Below are 22,227 nucleotides of genomic sequence, written 5' to 3'. Positions count from 1 at the left end.
ATATTTACTAAAAATAAAAAAATTAGCTGGGTGAACTGGCGTGTGCCTGTAGTCCCAGCTACTCGGGAGGCTGAGGCAGGAAAATCACTTGAATCTGGGAGGTGCAGATCACGCCACTGTACTCCAGCCTGGGTGACAGAGTGAGACTCTGTCTCAAAAAAAAAAAAAAAAGCAAAAATTAGCCAGGCATGGTGGTGGGCACCTGTAATCCTAGATACTCAGGAGGCTGAGGCAGGGTAATCGCTCGAACCCAGAAAACGGAGGTTGCAGTGAGCTGAGATCACGCCACTGCACTCCAGCCTGCTGACAGAGCAAGACTCCATCTCAAAAAAAAAAAAGTACACTGCAGAGATGTTTGCTGAGCGGAGGAAGGGAATGGGGCGCCCAGGGAATGCCCACTGTGGGAGACCAGGTGACCAGGGTGCCTGGTTCTGACACAGACCCTGACTGACACCCACAGATGAGTCACACCCTCCCTGAGCCTCGGTTTCTCCACCCTCAGACAGGCTTCATGTGCTGGAGGGGGAAGGGCCCCGGGCAGTCCCTGGGAGACGGGGCCCACCCACCCTGCCGCTCTCCTTACCAACACCTGCTCGCTCGGAGGCCACGATCCCAACACACAGGCGGTCCTTGAACACGGCCGCCGCCGACAGGGTCTGCTTTGGGACCCGGTAGTGATCTGCCAGGTAGGCTTGGATGGCCTCGAGGGGTGCCTGGGGGGTGACGAAGACCTTGTGCTGGCTGAAGGCAGAGGGGAGGTAGCAGTGCTCCCAGTCCCCATCGCAGACCATGACGAGCTGGTAGTCTTCGCGGTGCTGCTGCGTGCACAGTTTCTGGAACAGCTCCTCGGCTTGGCGCGCCACCTCGTAGCTCAGCTGATCTGCGAACAGCAGGCTGTAGACCTTGTGCCCCGGGGAGCCCAGGGTCAGGCAGCGGCGCAGCAGCAGTGCCACCTCCTCAAAGGTGGTTGCCGGGGTGCAGAGCAGCACCTCATCGTAGGTGGGCAGGGGCTGGCTCGGGGTTTGCATGTAGACAGCCAGGGCGGCTGGCAACACCTCCGAGTGGCCACACACAACCAGGTTGGGCTGGCCGACTTGCAGACCTCTCGGGAGATGCCGCTCCACGGGAGACCCACCCATCCCTGCCAGGTGAGCCAGACAGCGGCCAAGGGTCTCTAGGTCGAGGCAGTCGGGCAGGAAGGCAGGAAGGCACTCCCTGGACTGCTCCATGATGACCCTTAGCTTGTCCGCCAGGCTGAACTCCGAGAAGAGCATCAGCGGGAGCTCTTCCGTGACTGTCCTCACACGGTACCTGGCGGCCTCACTCTCGCACCCCACAGAGGCCCTTAAGACATCCATCAGGGTGCAGTTGCTTTTGATGAAGGACAGCATCGTTAGAGCGGCATCACTGGGAGGCTGCTTCCTGAGCTCAGTGCTCAGGTAAACCAGCTGCTCTGCCGTGTAGAAGTTCAGGTAAAAGTGCTCCATCCGCTTCTGGGTCACGAATTTCTTCCAGCTGTCAAGGAAGTGCTCCATCTGCCTGCAGAGGGCTGCCAGCAGCTCAGTGACATCTCCACCCTCCACCAGCTCCGTCACCAGCTCCAAGCCAAAGTTCATTCGGATGGACACACTCTGCTTGGGGGAGCAGTAGGCCATGGCGGTCCAGGTCCTGAACAGCATATTCCCAGCAGAGCGCAGGTCGATGAAGGCCTGGCTGAGCCTCTGCACGCTGCAGAAGACCTGGAGACAAAGAACCACGAGGTTGGCTCACAGAGCCATGCGAGAGGGCGACACGCTGCTCTGCAGCAGCACACAGGCCTACCTGTCCACGGGCCCACTGCATGATCTGCGCTCACAAGGCCGCCCTCCTCATCTACACAACCCACCCGAGAAGATGGCTCTCTTATGAGGAAAAGAGTCATTGTAGAGATAAAAGGTATCATTTGTTTTAATTTTTTTTAATTTTTTTTTTTTTGAGATGGAGTCTCGCACTGTCGCCCAGTGGAGTGCAGTGACGCGATCTCGGCTCCCTGCCCGCTCCGCCTCCTGGGTTCACGCCATTCTCCTGCCTCAGCCTCCCAAGTAGCTGGGACCACAGGTTCCGGGCCACCACGCCCAGCTAAATTTTTTTTTTTTTTTTTTTTTTTTTTTGAGACGGAGTCCCTCGGCTACTCCCAGGCTGGAGTGCAGGGCCGGATCTCAGCTCACTGCAAGCTCCGGGCCTGGTTCACGCTTTATTCTCCGGGCCTCACCTCCCGAGTAGCTGGGACTACAGGCTTGCCACCTCACTGACTATTTTTTGTATTTCTTAGTAGAGACGGGTTTACCTGTTAGCCAGGATGGTCTCGATCTCTGACTCCTCGTGATCCCATCTCGGGCTCTCCCAAAGTGCTGGGATTACAGGCCTGAGCCACCACGCTTCCAGCCATTTTTGTATTTTTAGTAGAGATGGGTTTCACCTGTTAGCCAAGATGGTCTCGACCTGAACTCGTGATCCGGGCCTACCCCAGCCTCCCAAAGTGTTGTGATTACAGGCGTGAGCCACTGCACCCAGCCTAATTATTATTTTTATTAAGACAGAGTCTCACTCTGTTGCCCAGGCTGGAGTGCAATGGCGTGATCTCGGCTCACTGCAAGCTGCTCTGCCTCCCGGGTTCACGCCATTCTCCTGCCTCAGTCTCCTGAGCAGCTGGGATTACTGGCACCTGTCACCATGCATTTTTGTATTTTTGGTAGAGATGGGGTTTCACCATATCGGCCAGGCTGGTCTCAAACTCCTGACCTCAAGTGATAGGCCCGCCTCGGGCTCCCAAAGTGCTGGGATTACAGGTGTGAGCCATGGTGCCCAGGCTGTTTTAATTTTTTTTAATTATCTTTTTTTAATTGGGAAAAAAAAAACTTTATACTTTTTGAGACAGGGTCTCGCTATGTTGCCCAGGCTGGTCATGAACTCCTGGGCTAAAATGATCCTCTCACCTTGGCCTCTCAAAGTGCTGGGATTACAGGTGTGAGCCACCACGCCCGGCAGAGATAAAGGATACCATTTGTAAAGTACAAATCAACTTTAAAGAAAGCACCCATAATAAAATTGAGAGACTGTTACGTAAACCAGTACACCATTCTCCATATGATTACTTCTGTTCTGTCCATCTAAATCTTAGTTATTTGGATTCTTGCCGATTTACAGAGTGAGAGAGGCAATTCAAGTGTCTTTCTAAGGGCTATCTGCTGGGTGACCGACCTCCTTCTCAGCGCAGTGGACAGGCTGCCAGCTTGCAGTGTTCATCCTACAGGTCGTAAGGAGGGACTAACCCAGGGGCCCGCCCGCCTTAAGACCTCTCTCTGGGGCCACAGACTGGAGTTCCATGCACCCTGAAAATGTGCCAACTCTCCTCTCCATGGGCCTAAGAGCAGAGCCCTTCTTATCAGGCAAATCCCAAGTCAAACCCTTTCCGTTTTCTTGGGGGTACCCAGCCCCGACGGATGAGATGACGCCACCAGCTTAGCGCCGCTGCAAAGATGCGCCCTCACCTCTGAAAACCTCTCCACTTCCGTGTTCTTATGATCCTTCTTGCCAGACATCAGCATCAACTTGTTCAAAAGCTCCTTCAGCTCCTCTAAACAGTACTCCCGTGGCTCCTCGTGGCTGCCAGGGCTCCCAGGAAGGACCAAGTGCAGAACCGTGTCTGGGGAAATCTGTGAAGAGCACAGGCGAGAAGTCGCTTTCCTGGGGGCAGAGGCCCTGGACTGGCAACAGCCCGCAGACAGGCGGCAGCTGCACCGAGGGGTGGGGACCGCTCACCTTTTGGCCACCTTTGGGTGCGTGGATCACATACATGCCTCTTTGGTTGATGGCCGTGGCCAGGGTCAGGGATGAGAGTTCCACAGACCCATGACTCTCCTTCACAGTCTTCAGCCACTCCAGGTTCCTGGCAGAGTCACACTGTGGGGACAAAAGGAGAGAACACGGGCCACAGTTGGAGAGAGCATCTTGCCCTTCTCCCTCCTGCGGTCGGCCTCCCGCCTCTGCCTTGCTGCACAGCCTTCTCCCCACGCTTCCCCAGGGATCAGGACGCAGTCGCCCACCCCGCGCCCCAGCTGGACCAGGTGCGGTGCCACCCTGACAACGTGATGTGTCACTCAGTGCTGCTTTGTACTCGCTGTTCACCCACATTTCCTCTAGTGCCTGGTGTCCTGGCTGGCACGTGGGGGCACTTGGCTTGTATTTGTGGAGGAGTAGAAGGGAATGAGCAGCTGCCCGTCTGCCTCTCCACCAGACGCCATCATTCTGCCAGGTCCCCAGTGCAGAGAACCCTCAGGGAGTGACGCTGGAAGCAATGGCTGTGGGAGTCCCAAGTCCTCAGTGTCCTTCTGTGGCCCCCAAGTACAGTAAGAGGAGTTCAGGAAAAATGACAACAGAGGGTTTTGTTTGGAAACTCTCCTGAGTTTCTAGCAGAAACATGAACATAGCTTTGCCTGCCCTTCCATATGTCACTTCTTCCTCCACCCATGTGCAGAGCATACCTAGATATGGTATCTAGTTAAGCTGCATAAGTCAATTCAGACCCTGCTACAGGAAGTTTACTTAAATTTAAATGTTTACTTTTTTCTTTCCTTTTCTTGTTTTTTGAGACAGAGTCTCACTTTGTCGCTCAGGCTGGAGTGCAGTGGTGCGATCTCAGCTCACTGCTATCTCCGCCTCCCGAGTTCAAGCAATTCTCCTGTCTCAGCCTCCAGAGTAGCTGGGATTACAGGCGCACACCACCACGCCGGGCTCATTATAAATGCTTACTTTTTTCTGATAAAATATTATATCAATTATAGAAAAGAACAAAAAGTAACAGAATAAAATGACAATTACAACCATTCACAGAAAACTCCTGGTGACATTTCAGCATATTTCCTTTCTATCTTTTTTCCATGTGTGTTTTGCACCTTAGAGATTACTATGTGTCATGTAATTTTGTATCCTGCTTTCTAAGTAACAAGATGGTGAATTTCCATTTAGGAAGAACAGCTTTTCAAATATCATTGAAAATGGCTGTGTACAAACCTACCACACAGGTGTACCACCGTTTGCAGTCACTCCCCTAATGTTGCTAAGCCACGCTGTATTCAATGTAATCTGCATTAGAGCCAGAATAAGACTCACCAGTTTCCTGGGCAGGTACTGGTCATTGTCCAGAGCCTTCCACAGCTCTTTCAGATGCTTCATGAATGCATCGAAGCCCACCCTGGGGTCCAGCTTAAACAGCAGGGATGCGTAGCCCTGCACGGCGTCATGGAAACAGGCCACCCGGTCCACGTCAATGTCATTCTCCCCCGCTGAGATGGAGGCCAGGTCCACAAACACCTTCAGCTCGTTGATGCCTGGGGAAGAGAAGAGGGGAGGTAGGCGTGGGACTATTCCATGAGAGCACAAGACTCGGTCTTGGGCAGTAATCCTTACTGAAGCTGAAATGGACATTTCATAAATTTTTAAGGTTCTGTCCACTTTCTGCTTTCAGTAAGAGTCCAGAACACCTAATCTTTTGTAGTGTTTTTTTTTTTTTTTTGAGACAGAGTCTCACTCTGTCATCCAGGCTGGAGTGTAGTGACACGATCTCAGCTCACTGCAACCTCCGCCTTCCAGGTTCAAGTGATTTTCCTGCCTCAGCTTCCCGTGTAGCTCGGACTACAGGCGTCCACCACCACGCCTGGCTAATTTTTTGTATTTTTAGTAGAGACAGGGTTTTGCCGTGTTGGTCAGGCTGGTCTCCAACTCCTGACCTCAGGTGATCCACCCGCCTTGGCCTCCCAAAGTGCTGGGATTACAGGTGTGAGCCACCACGCCCAGCCTATAGTGTTTGTTAATACCACTAAACAATCTCTCACCGTTCCTCAGTAACTTCGGTGTCCCAGGCACTGTACTGCGCTTTTGTGTACCCTGTTTCCTTCAATCCACACAACAGTACCATTTAAACAAAAAGAAACCAAGGCTTAGCTGTAAATAACATGTTCACAATTAACTACGAAACACTCAGATCATTCCCCTCGGATAAATCACTCATCAAAGGATGTGCATCAGCGTGGAACAAAGAGTCCACCGTTGAAAGCGGGAGCTCTCCTAAGAGAGCCAGAGCCTGCGATCCAGCAGGTGGTGGCCCCCAGACCCCCCAGCACACCTGCACTGCTGCCTGTGCCCCTCCTGCCTCCTCTGCCTCTTCCTCTCTCCTCCACCAACATCTAAGCCACAGAACTGAAGAGGCTGCCAAGAAATGCACAGCCTCGATGGAGAGGTTGTGAGAAAAATCTGTGGGGCTGGGAGCGGTGGCTCACACCTGTACTTGCTCACACCTGCCCTTTGGGAGGCCAAGATGGGTGGATCACCTGAGGTCAGGAGTTTGAGATCAGCCTGGCCAACATGGTGAAACCCCATCTCTACTAAAAATACAAAAAATTAGCTGGGTGTTGTGGCGGGCGCCTGTAACCCCAGCTACTCAGGAGGCTGAGACAGGAAAATCGCTTGAATCCAGGAGGTGGAGGTTGCAGTGAGCCGAGATCGAAACTCTGTCTCGGCCAGGCGCGGTGGCTCAAGCCTGTAATCCCAGCACTTTGGGAGGCTGAGACGGGCGGATCACGAGGTCAGGAGATCGAGACCATCCTGGCTAACACGGTGAAACCCCGGCTCTACTAAAAGTGCAAGAAAAATTGGCTGGGCGTGGTGGCAGGTGCCTGTAGTCCCAGCTACTCGGGAGGCTGAGGCAGGAGAATGGCGTGAACCTGGGAGGCGGAGCTTGCAGTGAGCCCAGATCGCGCCACTTGCTCTGGGCGACAGAGCGAGACTCCGTCTCAAAAAAAAAAAGAAACTCCATCTCAAAAAAAAAAGGCTGGGCGCAGTGGCTCATGCCCGTAATCCCAGCACTTTAGGAGGCCGAGGCAGGCAGATTACAAGGTCAGGAGATCGAGACCATCCTGGCTAACACAGTGAAACCCTGTCTGTACTAAAAATACAAAAAATTAGCTGGGTGTGATGGCGGGTGCCTGTAGTCCCAGCTACTCAGGAGGCTGAGTCAGGAGAATGGTGTGAACCTGGGAGGCAGAGGTTGCAGTGAGCCGAGATCACGCCACTGCACTCCAGCCTGGAGGACAGAGCGAGACTCCGTCTCAAAAAAAAAAAAACAAAACAAAACTCTGTAGGCAAGAGCTCCCCTTGTCCTCCAGTAAAAAATCTACTGGAAGAAAAAGCTGAAGGGGCGCAAGATTTTAAGGAAAAGGAACCTGAGTCATTTACAGCATCCAAAGTGGCGGGGTGTGGCAAAGTGAGTGGCTTTTACACCAGCACAAGGAGATACTGTACCGATGTGAACTCTGTGAGCAATGCCCATCTCCCTAAAACATGCAGGCAACGTCTTTCTGGCCTTCACATAGCCCTTGGCCAAAGGGAGGTATTGCCGAAGAGTTTAGGAACGCCACACAGTGCGCCATCTGAAAACTTTCTCCAGATTTCCAGGCAACCCCAAAGGCTGATTTTACCTCCAAGAGCCTCCCGGACCCAGCGGATGAACTCCTTCCTCAGGGACAGAGCCTTCAGCCCCTCGCACCGGGCCTCGCTGATGTCCTGGAGTAGCTTTTTGGCCCCGATGAGCTCCTGGTTGATTTGGTCCAGGGTTTCATGGCCAAAATTGTCAAAGTCATCAGTCTGCAAGACAAAGCTCTACTGTGGACTGGAACTCATGAACCAGAACCCCAGAATCTGTGAGCTGCAAGCACCGACCATCGCAGCAGCCCTACCCTCCCGCAATGCCTAGACTTGCCACTGCTGTGACAACAGGCACATCGAGCTCTTACCCTTGAATTGGATGATCTAACCCCCACGGCTGTTTCTCCCTCATCAAGAGTAACTATGATTCCTGGGAACCTGACATTCCACTTAGCATTTTATGTGGACTGTAAAATCAGTTCCTCACATAACCCCGCCAGGTAACTACTGTTGCTTTTTCTGCTTTATCAGTAAAGGCCCAGAGCAGCTGCTTCCTCAAGGACATGCAGTAGGGTTCAAGTGTAAATGGGTGTGAGTCCAGATTTTTTTTTTTTTTTTTTTTTTTGAGATGGAGTCTTGCTCTGTCGTCCAGGCTGGAGTGCAATGGCACTATCTTGGCTCACTGCAACTTCTGCCTCCCCGGTTCAAGCGATTGTCCTGCCTCAGCCTTTCCAGTAGCTGAGATTACAGGCGCCTGACACCACGCCCGGCCAATTTTTGTATTTTTAGTAGAGACGGGGTTTCACCATGTTGGTCAGGCTGGTCTCAAACTCCTGACCTCAGGTGATCTGCCCACCTCAGCCTCCCAAAGTGCTGGATTACAGGCGTGAGCCACTGTGCCCGGCTGTGATTCCAGCTTTTATGCTAAATTCTAATCGTTATCTCATCCTACCTAAAAACACAAGCAGCAAAAGACTCAGCCAGGCACGGTGGCTCACGCCTGTAATCCCAGCACTTTGGGAGGCTGAGGTGGGCAGATCACGAGGTCAGGAGATCGAGACCATCCTGGCTAACACGGTGAAACCCCATCTCTACTAAAAAAAAAAAAATAACAAAAAAATTAGCCTGGCGAGGTGGCAAGCGCCTGTGGTCCCAGCTACTCAGGAGGCAGAGGCAGGAGAATGGCGTGAACTCAGGAGGCGGAGCTTGCAGTGAGCTGAGATCATGCCACTACACTCCAGCCTGGGGGACAGAGCAAGACTCTGTCTCAAAAAATAAAAAAAATAAAAAATAAATAAAAAAAAAAAAAGCAAAAGACTCACCTCTCATAAGACTCTAACAGAAACAACTGATTTACGGCTTTTGGGTGGAACTGGGAGATGCAGCTGGGCCGTCGACAAAGTGGTTTTCTTTTTGGCTTCTGTAACCTGAAGAGAGCCTATGACCCTTTACAAATGCCTGGTTATGAAAAGAGGAATGTTGCCCTTTCCTGAGTTCTTGATCTTCATACTGACCCAAGAAAACTCCCTCTGGCTAAGGTAGGGAGTTTATTTATAAACAAAGGTAAAAACAAAGCCCTTGGGATATTCAGGCCTCAAGTACCACACACACAGGAACCCCTGACGGAAGCTCTAAGTCATCCACCCCACTTTTCAAAGCCACAAAGCGCAAGCTTCCTGAAGAGCCTGAGGCAGGATGCTCCTCCAAACCCCCACAGTCCCTAGCAAATAACTTACAAAATTTAGTAAAGTGTTGAGAACACTGAAGTCACCGGTCAGTCCCAAGCTCTCTTTGACCTGCAAGATGACCTTGGCTGCGTGGACAGCCTGGTGCAGGTGATGGTATTCCTTGATCTGTTCGACTCGCTTCTTGATCCAATCACGTTGGCCCTGGTGGTCCACAGTGCACATGATCTTAAGTTCTGAAACCAGGTCCGTGTATTTATTCACAAAGTCCTTGAAGATGACATCAATCTCTGCAAGGGTGACCTCTCCTGACTTTAGATCCTGGTACAGTTTAATGAACTTTCTGTAAGAAGGCTGATACAAATAGTCGTACACCTCTTCAAGCTCAAGGATGTGCTTTTCTGATTCTTCTTCGGGCTCGCTCAGCAACTCCGCGGCTTCCTGTTCTTCCTTAGGCTCACTCAGCGGCTCTGCGGCTTTCCGCCAAAAGATCTGGAAGATGTGGCTATCTCTGAGCAAGTCTATCTTCCCAGCCATTTCTCGGACCTGGGAGCTCAGGTGGTAATGCGTTTCCCTCTCTGAGTTCGAGGAGGTGGGCAGTCTCACGGTCACGGCTTCGTTTAATCTTTTACTGCTGAGGTCTTGTGAGTGTCTTGTTGCAAGCTCTCCAAAGTCCACTTTAGAAACCAAAAGAAAATGTCAGAAGTCAAAGCTCTAATCATGATTCCATTTGAGTTCACCTTCCTAAGACTTACTCTCCTCACTTCTCTGCGTGAACTCAAGAGCACACAGCTGCTAGGATTTCTTTCTTGGGAAGAGTTCACAGGTCTTCCCCTCCTGGCTTGGCCTTGTTAACCAATATTCATGATAAAGAAAGCATCATAACTTCTGGGTAAAGATGGCAATGTGAAAACACGCATCTATTTACTCTCTTTGCCAAAACCCACTCCGATGACAGAATATAAATTGTATTTAAAAAGTCATAAACTAGTTGGGCGCAGTGGCTCACACCTGTAATCCCAGCATGTTGGGACACTGAGGCAGGAGGATGACCTGAGGTCAGGAGTTCATGACCAGCCTAGCCAACATGGCGAAACCCAGTCTCTACTAAAAATACAAAAATTAGCCAGGTGTGGTGGAGTGCACCTGTAATCCCACCTACTCAGGAGGCCGAGGCAGGAGAATCACTTGAACCTGGGAGGCGGAGGTTGTAGTGAGCCGAGATTGTGCCACTGCACTCCAGCCTGGGTGACAGAGGGAGACTCCATCTCAGAAAAAAATAAAAAGTCATAAACTGACAAGGACAGGAGGAGGAATAGTGAACAGGATAACAGGAACAGAATTTTAGAAGCTGAAAACGAGCTGCACCAGTGGTAAATGACATATGAGGCCTGACAGCATGGAGTCCTGGGGCCATAGTGGGCAGTGCTGAGAGCTGAGCGTTTTATGTCACAGGATTCCCAAAAAGCAGACACACGTTGTGCAGGTCACTGCAAACTGGGAGGTGGTGATGAAACAAGGAACACTGGGTTCAAAGTCTGTTTAAGACACGGTCCAGGCCGGGCACAGTGGCTCACGCCTGTAATCCCAGCACTTTGGGAGGCTGAGGCGGGTGGATCACTTGAGGTCAGGAGTTCGAGACCAGCCTGGCCAACATGGCAAAATCCCATCTCCACTAAAAATACAAAAAATTAGCCGGACATGGTGGTGGATGCCTGTAATCCCAGCTACTAGGGAGGCTGAGACACGAGAATCACTTGAACCCAGGAAGCGGAGGTTGCAGTGAGCCGAGACTGCGCCACTGCACTCCAGCCTGGACAACGGGGCAAGACTCTGTCTCAAAAAAGAAAAAAAAAGACGTGGTCCATCCAGCACACTGTCACCCCAATGCCCTGACACAGCAGGTGGACCCCCTCCTTCATCCCCAGCAGCCAAGAGATGCTTTATTTTCTAGAAAGGATAATGCAGAGGGGCGTGTGGACTGGAGGCCACAGATACATGTCAGAAAAAAGGGCATTTCTAGACACATCCCCTTTCTCAGGAAACTAACAGAAGACATGAATTATCCAATCTCAGGGGGAAGGAGGAGGGGGCGTGAAGCACAGGGGACAGAGGGAGGTGGCGGAGAACCACACTGAGAACACAGGCCATGGGAGGACTGCACGTAGGATGCCGAGGCCCGCCAGCCCGCTTCTCTCTCTTGACTCCCGGAAACCTGGCAGCCAGGCCCACACCCTCCAGACAGGAGACAGAAGGCCTCAGGAGACAGGCCAACTTCCAGGCCGAACCACGGCACCCCACGGCAGCACCCCGCAGAGGGCCAACCCACTTTTGAGGGCTTTCTCTTAAACACAGACAAACAAGAATGTCCAGACCGGCCGGGCGCGGTGGCTCAAGCCTGTAATCCCAGCACCTTGGGAAGCCGAGACGCGCGGATCACGAGGTCAGCAGATCGAGACCATCCCGGCTAACCCGGTGAAACCCCGTCTCTACTAAAAAATACAAAAAACTAGCCGGGCAAGGTGGCGGGCGCCTGTAGTCCCAGCTACTCGGGAGGCTGAGGCAGGAGAATGGCGTAAACCCGGGAGGCGGAGCTTGCAGTGAGCTGAGATCCGGCCACTGCATTCCAGCCTGGGCGACAGAGCAAGACTCCGTCTCAAAAAAAAAAAAAAAAAAAAAAAGAATGTCCAGACCTAGAAGGAAAATCAAAATAAATCAACAAGTGAAAGGAACCTGGAGGAAGCAGCACATGATGCAAGGAAAAGCAAAACCTCCAAAACAAAACTGTGAATAACCCAGCAGGGAAGATACTGCAACGTGAACAAGAACAGGATAGAATTTAAAAAGGATCATTCTGAGAAAAAGAATTCCTTTACATTAAATATATATACAGGAAAGCTGACACGAAAATGTTAGCAGAAAGTTTGGTTCTGAATAAATCTCTCAAGACCAGAGCGAAAAACCGGTGGAAAACTGGAGAGAAAAATGATGACAGTTAGATGACCATCCAGGAGGTCCTGTATCCAATCAACAGGAATTCCAGCAAGAGAAGAAAAAATTAAATCATTCAAGGGAATTTCCCAGAACTCAAGGACTTTGACGTCTAGATTTGAAAGACCTACCTATTAATACCCAATAGAGGGGACTGAAAATATTTTATTTTTTGGGAATGCAGTCCCACTCTGTCACCCAAGCTGGAGTGTAGTGGCATGATTTCGGCTCACTGCAGCCTTGACCTCCCAGGTTCAAATGATCCTCCTGCCTCAGCCTCCCGAGTAGTTGGGACTACAGGCATGCACCACTGTGTCTGGCTAAATTTTTGTTTGTTTGTTTTTTTTTTTTTTTTAGAGATGGGATCTTGCTGTGTTGCCCAGACTGGTCTTAAACTCCTGGGCTCAAGCAATCCTCCTGCCTTGGCCTGCTGAAGTGCTGAGATTACAGGTGGGAGCCAACAGGCCCCGCCTCCATGGAACATAGATCCAGGCCAAGACATGTTATTATTTCAGAATATGAGTACCAGAAAGAGTTCAAGAGCTTCAAGAAAGAGAAAACAGGTCACACATGAAGGATGTGTAATGGGCACCGCATTGGGCTTCTCCATACATAGCCACGCTGTGGAGGCAGTGACGGCACAGCACATTGAAACTTCAGAAGGAAAATGACTTCCAGTCTGTAATTCTAGACCTAACCAAGTGACTGACCTAGGAAGAGGACATCTTTAGGCACGCAAGGATTCAAGGGTTTAACCTCTTATACCCCCTTTTCTCAGGAAGCCAGTGAGGGTGTGCTCTGCCAACAGAGGAAGCAAGAGAGAGGGGGGGGGCAGGGTCGCGGGAACCCCGTCTAACCCAGGCCAGAGGCAAAGGCTCCCTAGGAGGTAGAGGGAGACTCCACCCTACGTCTGCAGCCCAGGGTTGGCAGGTTCCTTCTCAAAGGTCAAACCAGTGATCTTCAAGGAAATTCAGACACTCGGCAGAGATTGGGATGAATTAGAAATGAATACAATGAAAACAGCATATCATTAACACGATGAAAACAGCATTTGACAGGAAATGTAATTCTGTGGAAAACAGAGAGTTTGTGCAAAACGTGGAAAATTATCACGGTTTCTTTCGTGGTTCACTTCTGATCCGTATAGGACCTGATGATTTAACCCTAAACAATGATGCAACTCCACTGTGAGAAAACAGGGAGCAACAGGAGGTGGAAAGGTGATGTGTGCAGGGCACAGGCCAGAAATGCATGGCTCTAAGCCCTCATCTTCCGCAGCGGGTGTCAGCAGCTCATGCTGATGCCGGAAAAATCAAAGAGACATTTAAGCATGTTATTTGGAAATGTGGACATAAATACCAAAAAGAAGAATCTAAAAGAGGTGAAAGCGATCCCCCAACAAATGCAAATTTAAAAAAATTTTTTAAAGCCTTCTCTCCAAAATAAAGGTCTGCTACTGAGATCCATTCTTACTGTGTTCTCCTCTAACCCTTTGAGAGCCCTCAACTTTGTTCACTTCTTAGGAATATCACCTTGTATTAGGTGTTTCACATTCCCACACATCTTCAGGAGACTATCAACACATCTTTTCTCTTTCTCTAGAAATAACAGTTCCTCCATTCTCCAATTCAGTGCTTCCTCCATAGCACATTTTTCATCCTGGGGTGAAAGACTTTTTTCCTCTGGAAAACAAGAACAACAATAAAGTAACCCAGTACAGCAAACAGATGCCATTTTCCATGGCAACGCTTTGAATGTGCCCCACCTTCCCCGCCACCAGACAAGGACTAGGACGGTTTTGCGCATAGCCACTTTTTCCAGATGGCCATTATTTTATCACTTTCCTGTGATGTTCTTGAGAATTATAAACCACTCCTATCAACTTACGAGCAAGAAGAGATACTCATTATCAAGGCTAAGAGGATCATCTCCTTTACAAAAATGCACATGCAAACACAAACGTATCTTCAAGCTACTTAATGCCTCAGGAGCCTGAAGTGCGTATCTCGACTTGATGCTTACTCAGTTGCCAGATGTCAAGAAACTGATTCTTGTGCTTTATAATCAGCTCCAGTTGTCCAACTAAAATCGTTCCATTTCGGAGGTCACCAGCAATTTTCGTGAACACAGAGTCAGCAGCACCCATCAACTTCTTGCCATCCTCTGTAATATTTGCTAGTATTTCCTCATTGGTTCCTGAACAGATGAACAACATAGTTAAAACAGTGTGCTGTGCTCCCCACCTCCCACCTCATTGCCAATACCATGGGAATTCCAAATAACCTCTTGTTCTGCCCCCACTTCCTCAAACACAGGCAACGGCTGGCCAGTGTCTCCAGATACGCCAGTCACTCCACTCCCCTCTGCTTTCCCCCACGACGGTTAGGTCTTGCCCAGATTCATCCCCTGAACAACTTCTTTGTCCACAAAGCGGACCCCCTCAATGGCCAAAATCAGCTGGGAGACACATTTCTCAGGTTAAAACCCATGTCCCCTTCAGCATATGGATGGACTGACTTCCTTTTTTTTTTTTTTTTTTTTTTTACAGGGTCTCACTCTATCACCCAGGCTTGAGTGCAGTGGCACAACCATAGCCCACTGTAACCTCAATCTCTGACTTTCCTGCCTCAGCCTCCTGAGTAGCTAGGAATACAGGTGCACACCACAAAGGCTGGTAAACTTTCAAACATTTTTGTAGAGACAATGTGAGATAATTTTTTGTCTCACTTTGTCACCCAGACTGGTCTCAAACTCCTGGGCTCAAGACATCCTCCCGCCTTGGCCTCCCAAAGCATTAGGATTATACGCATGAATCCCCTCACCTGGCCTGAATATATTTTTTAAATAGAATACGCAGAATCTTCTTTAAAAAGCCCCCACCCTAGGAATATCTACCGCAGAAGAAACTGTACCAGGGATGCAGACATACCTAGCAAAGCATATCAAGATGGTCTTAGGGAGACATTTTCATAGCATATGCAAAGAGAGAAACAGCCACGTGATAACTTTATACTCTGTAATCTTCATTATCTTGTAAAATCTTGGAATTGATTTTATGACAAATTTAGAGGGCAGAATTTTTATGTATGTTTAGTTTAACCACAGAGGATTTCTCTCCCAGTAATATTAGAGCCACACAGTAGTAGGAGAAGAGGAAGCTTATCTGCACCATAACATACAAACACAGTAGCTTTATTAATCATTGCAGAAACTTGGAAGCAACCAAGATGCCTTTCATTAGGTGAACGGGTAAGCAAATTGTAGCACATCCATACAATGGAACATTATTCAGTAGTAAAAGGAAGTTAGCTCTCAAGCCATGAAAAGACATGGAGGAAACGTAAATACATATTACTAAGTGAAGGAAGCCAGTCTAAAGGCGACATCCTATAAGATTCCGACTATAGGACGTTCTGGAAAAGACTAAAGGAAATGGAGGAGGGGTGGGTGCGGGAGCACAGGGGATTTTGTAGGGCAGCGCAACTATTCTGTACGATACTGGAATGGTGGACACAGGCCATGGTTTATCCAAACGCCAGAGAATGGACAACACCAGGAATGAACACTACTGTAAACTATGGACTTTAGTTAATAACAATGTATCAATATTGGCTTTTCAGCTGTAACAAAAGCACTACGCTAATGCTGCATGTTAATACCAGGGTACTGCCTGTGTGATGGTGGGGGAGACAGATGAGAACTCTGTAGTTTCTGCTCAATTTTTCTGTACACATAAAAGTGCTCTAAAAATTTCTATCCAACTTATAAACAGGCTGAGCATGAGCATGGTGGTGCATGCCTGGAGTAGCAGCCACTTGGGAGGCTGAGGCAGGAGGATCACTTGAGCCCGGGAGGTCGGGGCTTACAATGAGTGGTGATGGCATCACTGCACTACATGTAACTTGGGCAATGGAGAAGACCTTGTTTTAAAAATAAATAAATTGGCCGGGCGCGGTGGCTCAAGCCTGTAATCCCAGCACTTTGGGAGGCCGAGACGGGCGGATCACGAGGTCAGGAGATCGAGACCATTCTGGCTAACACGGTGAAACCCCGTCTCTATTAAGAAACACAAAAAACTAGCCGGGCGAGGTGGCGGGCGCCTGTAGTCCCAGCTACTCGGGAGGCTGAGGCCGGAGAATGGCGTGAACCCGGGAGGCAGAGCTTACAGTGAGCTGAGATCCGGCCACTGCACTCCAGCCTGGGTGACAGAGCGAGACTCCGTCTCAAAAAAAAAAAAAAAAATAAATAAATAAATAAATAAATAAATAAATAAATTGCCAGGCACAGTGGCTCACCTCTGTAATCCCAGCTACTTGGGAGGCTGAGGCAGGAGAATCGCTTGAACCCGGGAGGCAGAGGTTGCAGTGAGCTGAGATCCACCACTGCGCTCCAGCCCAGGTGAGAAAGCGAGACTCCGTCTCAAAAATAAATAAACAAACAAACAAACATACGCAAATAACACAAAAATTATCTTTTTAAGAGAGTAGTTTTCACTTATGCACTCCCATATCAATTCAGTTATTTGATCCCCACAATTTCCCAGATCCGTAGGAAGCTCAGCATTGATTTTGGCTGATCCCCATCCGGTGCCCTCTCACTAAAAAAGAGGAATCTAAGGTCTCACACATCAACTGGACTCTAATGTTTTTAGGATGGAATGTCTCTCTCCCTCCTTGATCACAAAACACCTGGGACAGAGGGGCTGGGTGGGAAATCAGACAGCCCAGTACTTCACTTTCTGTTGAGGTCATCAATGTTGGCTTGGACATTCTACATTGATCTCCAAATAAGCAAGACATACCTGGGTCTGGATTTTAGTTTTTACTACTGATAATCTTTGAGACCTTAGGTAAGTCACAATGCATTCGCCAGTTGTTTCCTGATCTGAAAATTGGGGGCCTTAAAGGGGACTTTCAGAAGGGCTGTTTCAAGGGCACTGGGCCAGTACAGTCACTAGGGTGCAGCAAGCATTCAATGAATAGTGGCTGTTAGCATTAGTCATTATTTACAACGCAAGACACTCTGAGCCTTCCAAAGTCTCTCTGTCCAAACTGCAGCCTTTGTCTAACGTCAGCCCATCCCAATTCAGTATCATCATGTCAAATCTTCTGCCTCCCACCTTTCCCAGAGTCAGACAGGCACCACCTTCACTGAGCTCATGTTCCCAGCACTCCCGCAAACATACCACACAATTTGAAGAGATGCTTGACATCTGCCCACGTGAGCAGATGTTTTAAAATGTCATCCAGGTTGTCCACAGCTTCCCCATTGTTCCTAGGCCAGGACTTAGTGATCACAGCAGACAAGAGGGTACCAAATTTCTGCAGATTATAGCAAGAGAGCCCCCGAAGGATACTGGTCTGAGACTACAAGAAAAGTCATAAAAAAAGGACATTTAGAAGTTTTTCATTAGTTTGTTTTGAAATAACAAAAGCAAATTACCTACTCAATAGCATTTCAGAAACCTACTGTAACTTGTTTTATAAGGCCACAAAAAGAGCAAGATAGTGAAACACTTCACATTTCTTAGAAGAATTTCATTTCCTTGTATACTGCCTCCTTAAGTGTCCAGCACCAGAGATTTGAAGACACACACACAAACACACACCAACACCAGTCACCCTCCTTCCTTCTGGCTAACTACCAGTTTCTATATGTTCTTTGCACTCTCATATCATGAAAAACACCAAAAGTGAATAAACCCTTAATATAGCATATATTTTATGTTTCTAAATGTAATTCTTTTAAAAAGCTGCCTACAAACAACATACACATTTTCATTCTCTTTTTAATTCTCCTCCGAGAAACAATATTTTTCTTCCTTAGGTTCAAAGTCTCTGCAAAACGTTTCAGTAATTAGTAAAAACCACAAGGTTAATTTATAATAGATACTTTCTGACATTTAAAAGGATAAAAGAAAAGCTTATCCAGTCACATGTTAAAGAAACTATACACCATGATCAAGTACAATTTATCTCTGGGATGAAAGGTTGATTTAACATCAAATATCAGTTAATAACAATAGGAAAATATCACGTGATCATTTCAGTAGATACGGAAAAAGCATTTGACAAAATCCAACTCTCTTCTATGATTAAAGAAAAAAAAAAAACATTCAACAAATGAGGAGCAGAAAGGAACTTCCACAAAGGGCATCTATGAAAAGCTCACATTGACATCACACCTGGTAGCAAAAGACTGAAAGCTTCTCCTAAGATCAGGAACAAGACAAGGATGTCCACTTTCACCACTTTCATTCAAAGTTGTACTGGAGGTTCTAGCCAGGGCAGTTATGCAAGAGAAAGAAATAAAAGGCATCCAGATTGGAAGACGTGGAACTCTATTCACAGATAATTATGATCTTATGTATAGAAAATTTAATTCTCTCTCTCACGCGCACACACACACACACGCACGCAATTTGAGCTACCAAATGAGCTCAGCAATGTTGCAGGATACAAGACACACAGAGCACTGTGTGTCTAGACACCAGCAAGGAACAATCTGGAAATGGAATTCAGAAAACAATTCCAATTACAATAGCACCCCCCCAAAAAAAAGTACTTAGAAATTTAACAAGTGCAAAATTTAAACTATGAAAAATACAAAACATTGTTGAAAGAAATTGGCCAGGCATGGTGGCTCATGCCTGCAATCCCAGGACTCTGGGAGGCCAAGGCGGGTGGATCACCTGAGGTCAGGAGTTTGAGACCAGCCTGACCAATATGGTGAAACCCTGTCTCTACTAAAAATCCAAAAATTAGCCGGGCATGGTGGTGGGCACCTGTAGTCCCAGTTACTTGCATACTCCAGCCTGGGCGACAGAGCAAGACTCCGTCTAAACAGGAAAAAAAAAAAAAAAAAAGATCTAATTGAATGAAATAAATCTGACCTAACCTTGTTAAAATGGCAATGCTGGCTGGGTACAGTGGCTCACGCCTGTAATCCCAGCACTTTGGGAGGCAGAGGCTGGTGGATCATGAGGTCAGGAGATCAAGACCATCTTGGCTAACACAGTGAAACCCCATCTCTACTAAAAATACAAAAAAAAAAGTTAGCCGGGCGTGGCAGCAGGCACCTGTAGTCCCAGCTACTCAGGAGGCTGAGGCAGGAGAATGGCATGAACCCGGGAGGCAGAGCTTGCAGTGAGCCAATATCATGCCACTGCACTCCAGCCTGGGTGACAGAGTAAGACTCTGTCTCAAAAAAAAAAAAAAAAAAAGACAGGCAATGCTCTCCAAAGTGATCTATACTTTGAATACCAGCCCTATCAGAATCCCAGCTGACTTCCTTGTCAATGGAAACTGACATACTGATTCTAAAATTCTTATGAAATTGCAAGGGACCCAAAATAGCCAAAACAATCTTGAAAAATAAGAACAAAAAAAAAATACGAACTCACATGTCCCAATTTCAAAACTTACTAGAAAGCAATGGTAGTCCAAACGGTGTGGTACTGACACAAGGATAGGAAAGCAGATCAATACATAGAATTGAAAATCTAGAAATAAATCCATACATGTATGGTCAACAGATTTTTGACAAGAGTGCCAACATCACTCAACAGGGAATGTAGAGTCCTTTCAACAAACGCTGGAACAACTGGATGTCCACATGCAAAAGAATGAAACAGAACCCTTACCTCACACCATATACACCGTATACAAAAAGGAACTCAAAATGGATCAAAGGCCTAAATGTAAGAGCTAAAACTATCAAACATTTAGAGATAAATAAACATAGGAGTAAATCTTCACAACCTAGGATTTGGCAAAGGACTCTTTGACACCAACAGTACAAGCAACAAAAGAAAAAACAGATATGCCCAAATTCTTCAAAATTAAAGACTCTGTGCTTCAAAAGAAACCATCAAGAACATGAAAAAAACAACACATAGAATGGGAGAAAATACTTGCAATCAGATATCTGACAAGGTACTTGTATATAGAATACAGACTCCCAACTCTATAATAAAAAGACAACCCAATTAAAAAATGAGCAAAAGAGGTGAAGTGCAGTGGCTCATGCCTTCAATCCCAACACTTTGGGAGGCCAAGGAGGGAGGATCATGTGAGCCCAGGAGTTCAAGACCAGCCTGGGCAACATCTCAAGACCCTGTCTCTACAAAAAAAAGAGAGTCTCGCTGTGTCACCCAGGCTGGAGTGCAGTGGCACAATCTCAGCTCACTGCAACCTCTGCCTCATAGGTTCAAGCGATTCTCTGGCCTCAGCCTCCCAAGCAGCTGGGACTACAGGCACATGCCAACCACGCCCGGCTAATTTTTTGTATTTTTAGTAGAGACCGGGTTTCCCTGTGTTAGCCAGGATGGTCTCGATCTCCTGACCTCGTGATCCACCTGCCTCAGTCTCCCAAAGTGCTGGGATTACAGGCGTGAGACACCGTGCCTGGCCCACAAATACTTTTTTTTAATTAGCTGAATATGGTGGCACATGCCTGTAGTCCCAGCTACTTGGGAGGCTGAAGTGGGAGGACCACTTCAGCCCAGGAGGTTGAGGCTGCAGTGAACCACGATTGTGCCATTGCATTCCAGCCTGGGTGACACAGCAAGACCTTTCCTCCAAAAAAAAAAAAAAAAAAAAAAAATTGGGGATGGGGGCAAAAGATCTCAATAAACATTTCTCCAAAGAAGATACAAACAAATCCAATAAGCATATAAAAGATGCTTGATATCATTAGTTATCAGAGAAATGCAGTTAAAAACCACAATGAGGCTGGGCATGGTGGCTCACACCTGTAATTCCAGCACTTTGGGAGGCCAAGGCAGGCAGATCACGAGGTCAAGAGATCGAGACCATCCTGGCCCACATGGTGAAACCCCGTCTCTACCAAAAATACAAAAATTATCTGGGCATGGTGGTGCACGTCTGTAATCCCAGCTACCCGGGAAGCTGAGGCAGGAGAATTGCTTGAAGCCAGGAGGTGGAGGGGTTGCAGGGAGCCAAGATCACGGCACTGCATTCCAGCCTGGGTAACAGAGCAAGACTCCATCTCAAAAAATAAACAAAAACCACAAGGAGATACCACTTCATACCCACTAGGATGGCTAGAATCAAAAAGTTAGATAATACATGTTGGTGAGGATATGGAGAACCCGGAAGCCTCCTATGCTGCCGGAGGGATTGAAAATGGTCCAGCTGCTGTGGGACTTGGCCCGACAGTTCTTTAAACAATTAAACATGAAGTTACCATATGATTTAGCAATTCCACATCGAGGTATACACCTAGGAGAAATGAAGACATATACCCACACATAAACATGTACACTAACATTTGTGTCAACAGATTTATAATAGCCAAAGAAGCAACCTAGATGGCCATCAATGGACAAGTGGATAAACAGGGAATAGTATTTGGCCATGGAAAGAAACGAAATACAGGTTGAGCATTCCTAATCCCAAAATCCAAAATACTCTAAAATCCAAACTTTTTGAGTATAATGATGCCACAAATGAAAAATTCAACATACAAATACTTAACACAAACTTTGTTTCATGCACAAAATTGTTAAAAATACTGTATAAAATTACCTTCAGACTATGTGCATAAGATGTATATGAAACAAGTGAATTTTGTGGTTAGACTCTGGGTCCCATCTGGAAGACATCTCATTATGTAAATACAAATATTCCAAAATTTGAAAACATCTGAAATCTAAAACACTTCTGGTCTCAAGCATTTTGGGCAAGGAATACTTAACGTATACTGACACATGCTACAATATGGATGGACTTTTGTTGTTGTTGCTTTTTGAGACAGGCCTTGCTCTGTCCCCCAGGTTGAAGTGCAAGTGTGATCATGGCTCACTGCTGCCTTAACCTTCTGGGCCTAAGGGAGGCTTCTACCTCAGCCTCCGAAGTAGCTGGGACCATAGCTGAACCCTGCCATGCCTGGCTAATTTGTTTTGTTTTTTAGTTTTTATAGAGACAGGGCCTTACTCTGTCACCCAGGCTTGTCTTGAACTCCTGGGCTCCCAAAGTGCTGTGATTACAGGTGTGAGCAACCGTGTCCAGCCTGGATGGACTTTTAAAACATTATGCTCAGCCGGTTGCGGTGGCTCACGCCTGTAATC

At 47.8% G+C, this 22,227-nt stretch overlaps 1 protein-coding gene across 1 annotated transcript in view; it reads right to left on the bottom strand.

Annotated features, from left to right (window-relative positions):
- LOC101021715 (E3 ubiquitin-protein ligase RNF213) overlaps positions 1-22,227 on the bottom strand; it is a 101,596-nt gene that overhangs the window by 53,781 nt on the left and 25,588 nt on the right. Inside the window, exons 11-19 of the mRNA XM_021928097.2 lie at positions 17,323-17,503; positions 14,160-14,333; positions 13,670-13,819; positions 9,198-9,823; positions 7,515-7,680; positions 5,152-5,369; positions 3,802-3,942; positions 3,531-3,695; positions 584-1,739 (exon numbers count right to left, since the gene is read on the bottom strand). Of these exons, the coding sequence (XP_021783789.2) occupies positions 584-1,739; positions 3,531-3,695; positions 3,802-3,942; positions 5,152-5,369; positions 7,515-7,680; positions 9,198-9,823; positions 13,670-13,819; positions 14,160-14,333; positions 17,323-17,503 (2,977 nt within the window). The remainder of the gene's footprint in view (positions 1-583; positions 1,740-3,530; positions 3,696-3,801; positions 3,943-5,151; positions 5,370-7,514; positions 7,681-9,197; positions 9,824-13,669; positions 13,820-14,159; positions 14,334-17,322; positions 17,504-22,227) is intronic.

The sequence above is a fragment of the Papio anubis genome, chromosome 17 (genome assembly GCF_008728515.1).
Source record: "Papio anubis isolate 15944 chromosome 17, Panubis1.0, whole genome shotgun sequence".
NCBI lineage: Eukaryota > Metazoa > Chordata > Mammalia > Primates > Cercopithecidae > Papio > Papio anubis.
The sequence above is the reverse complement of the archived record's forward strand: the minus strand, read 5'-3'. Positions and strand labels throughout refer to the sequence as shown.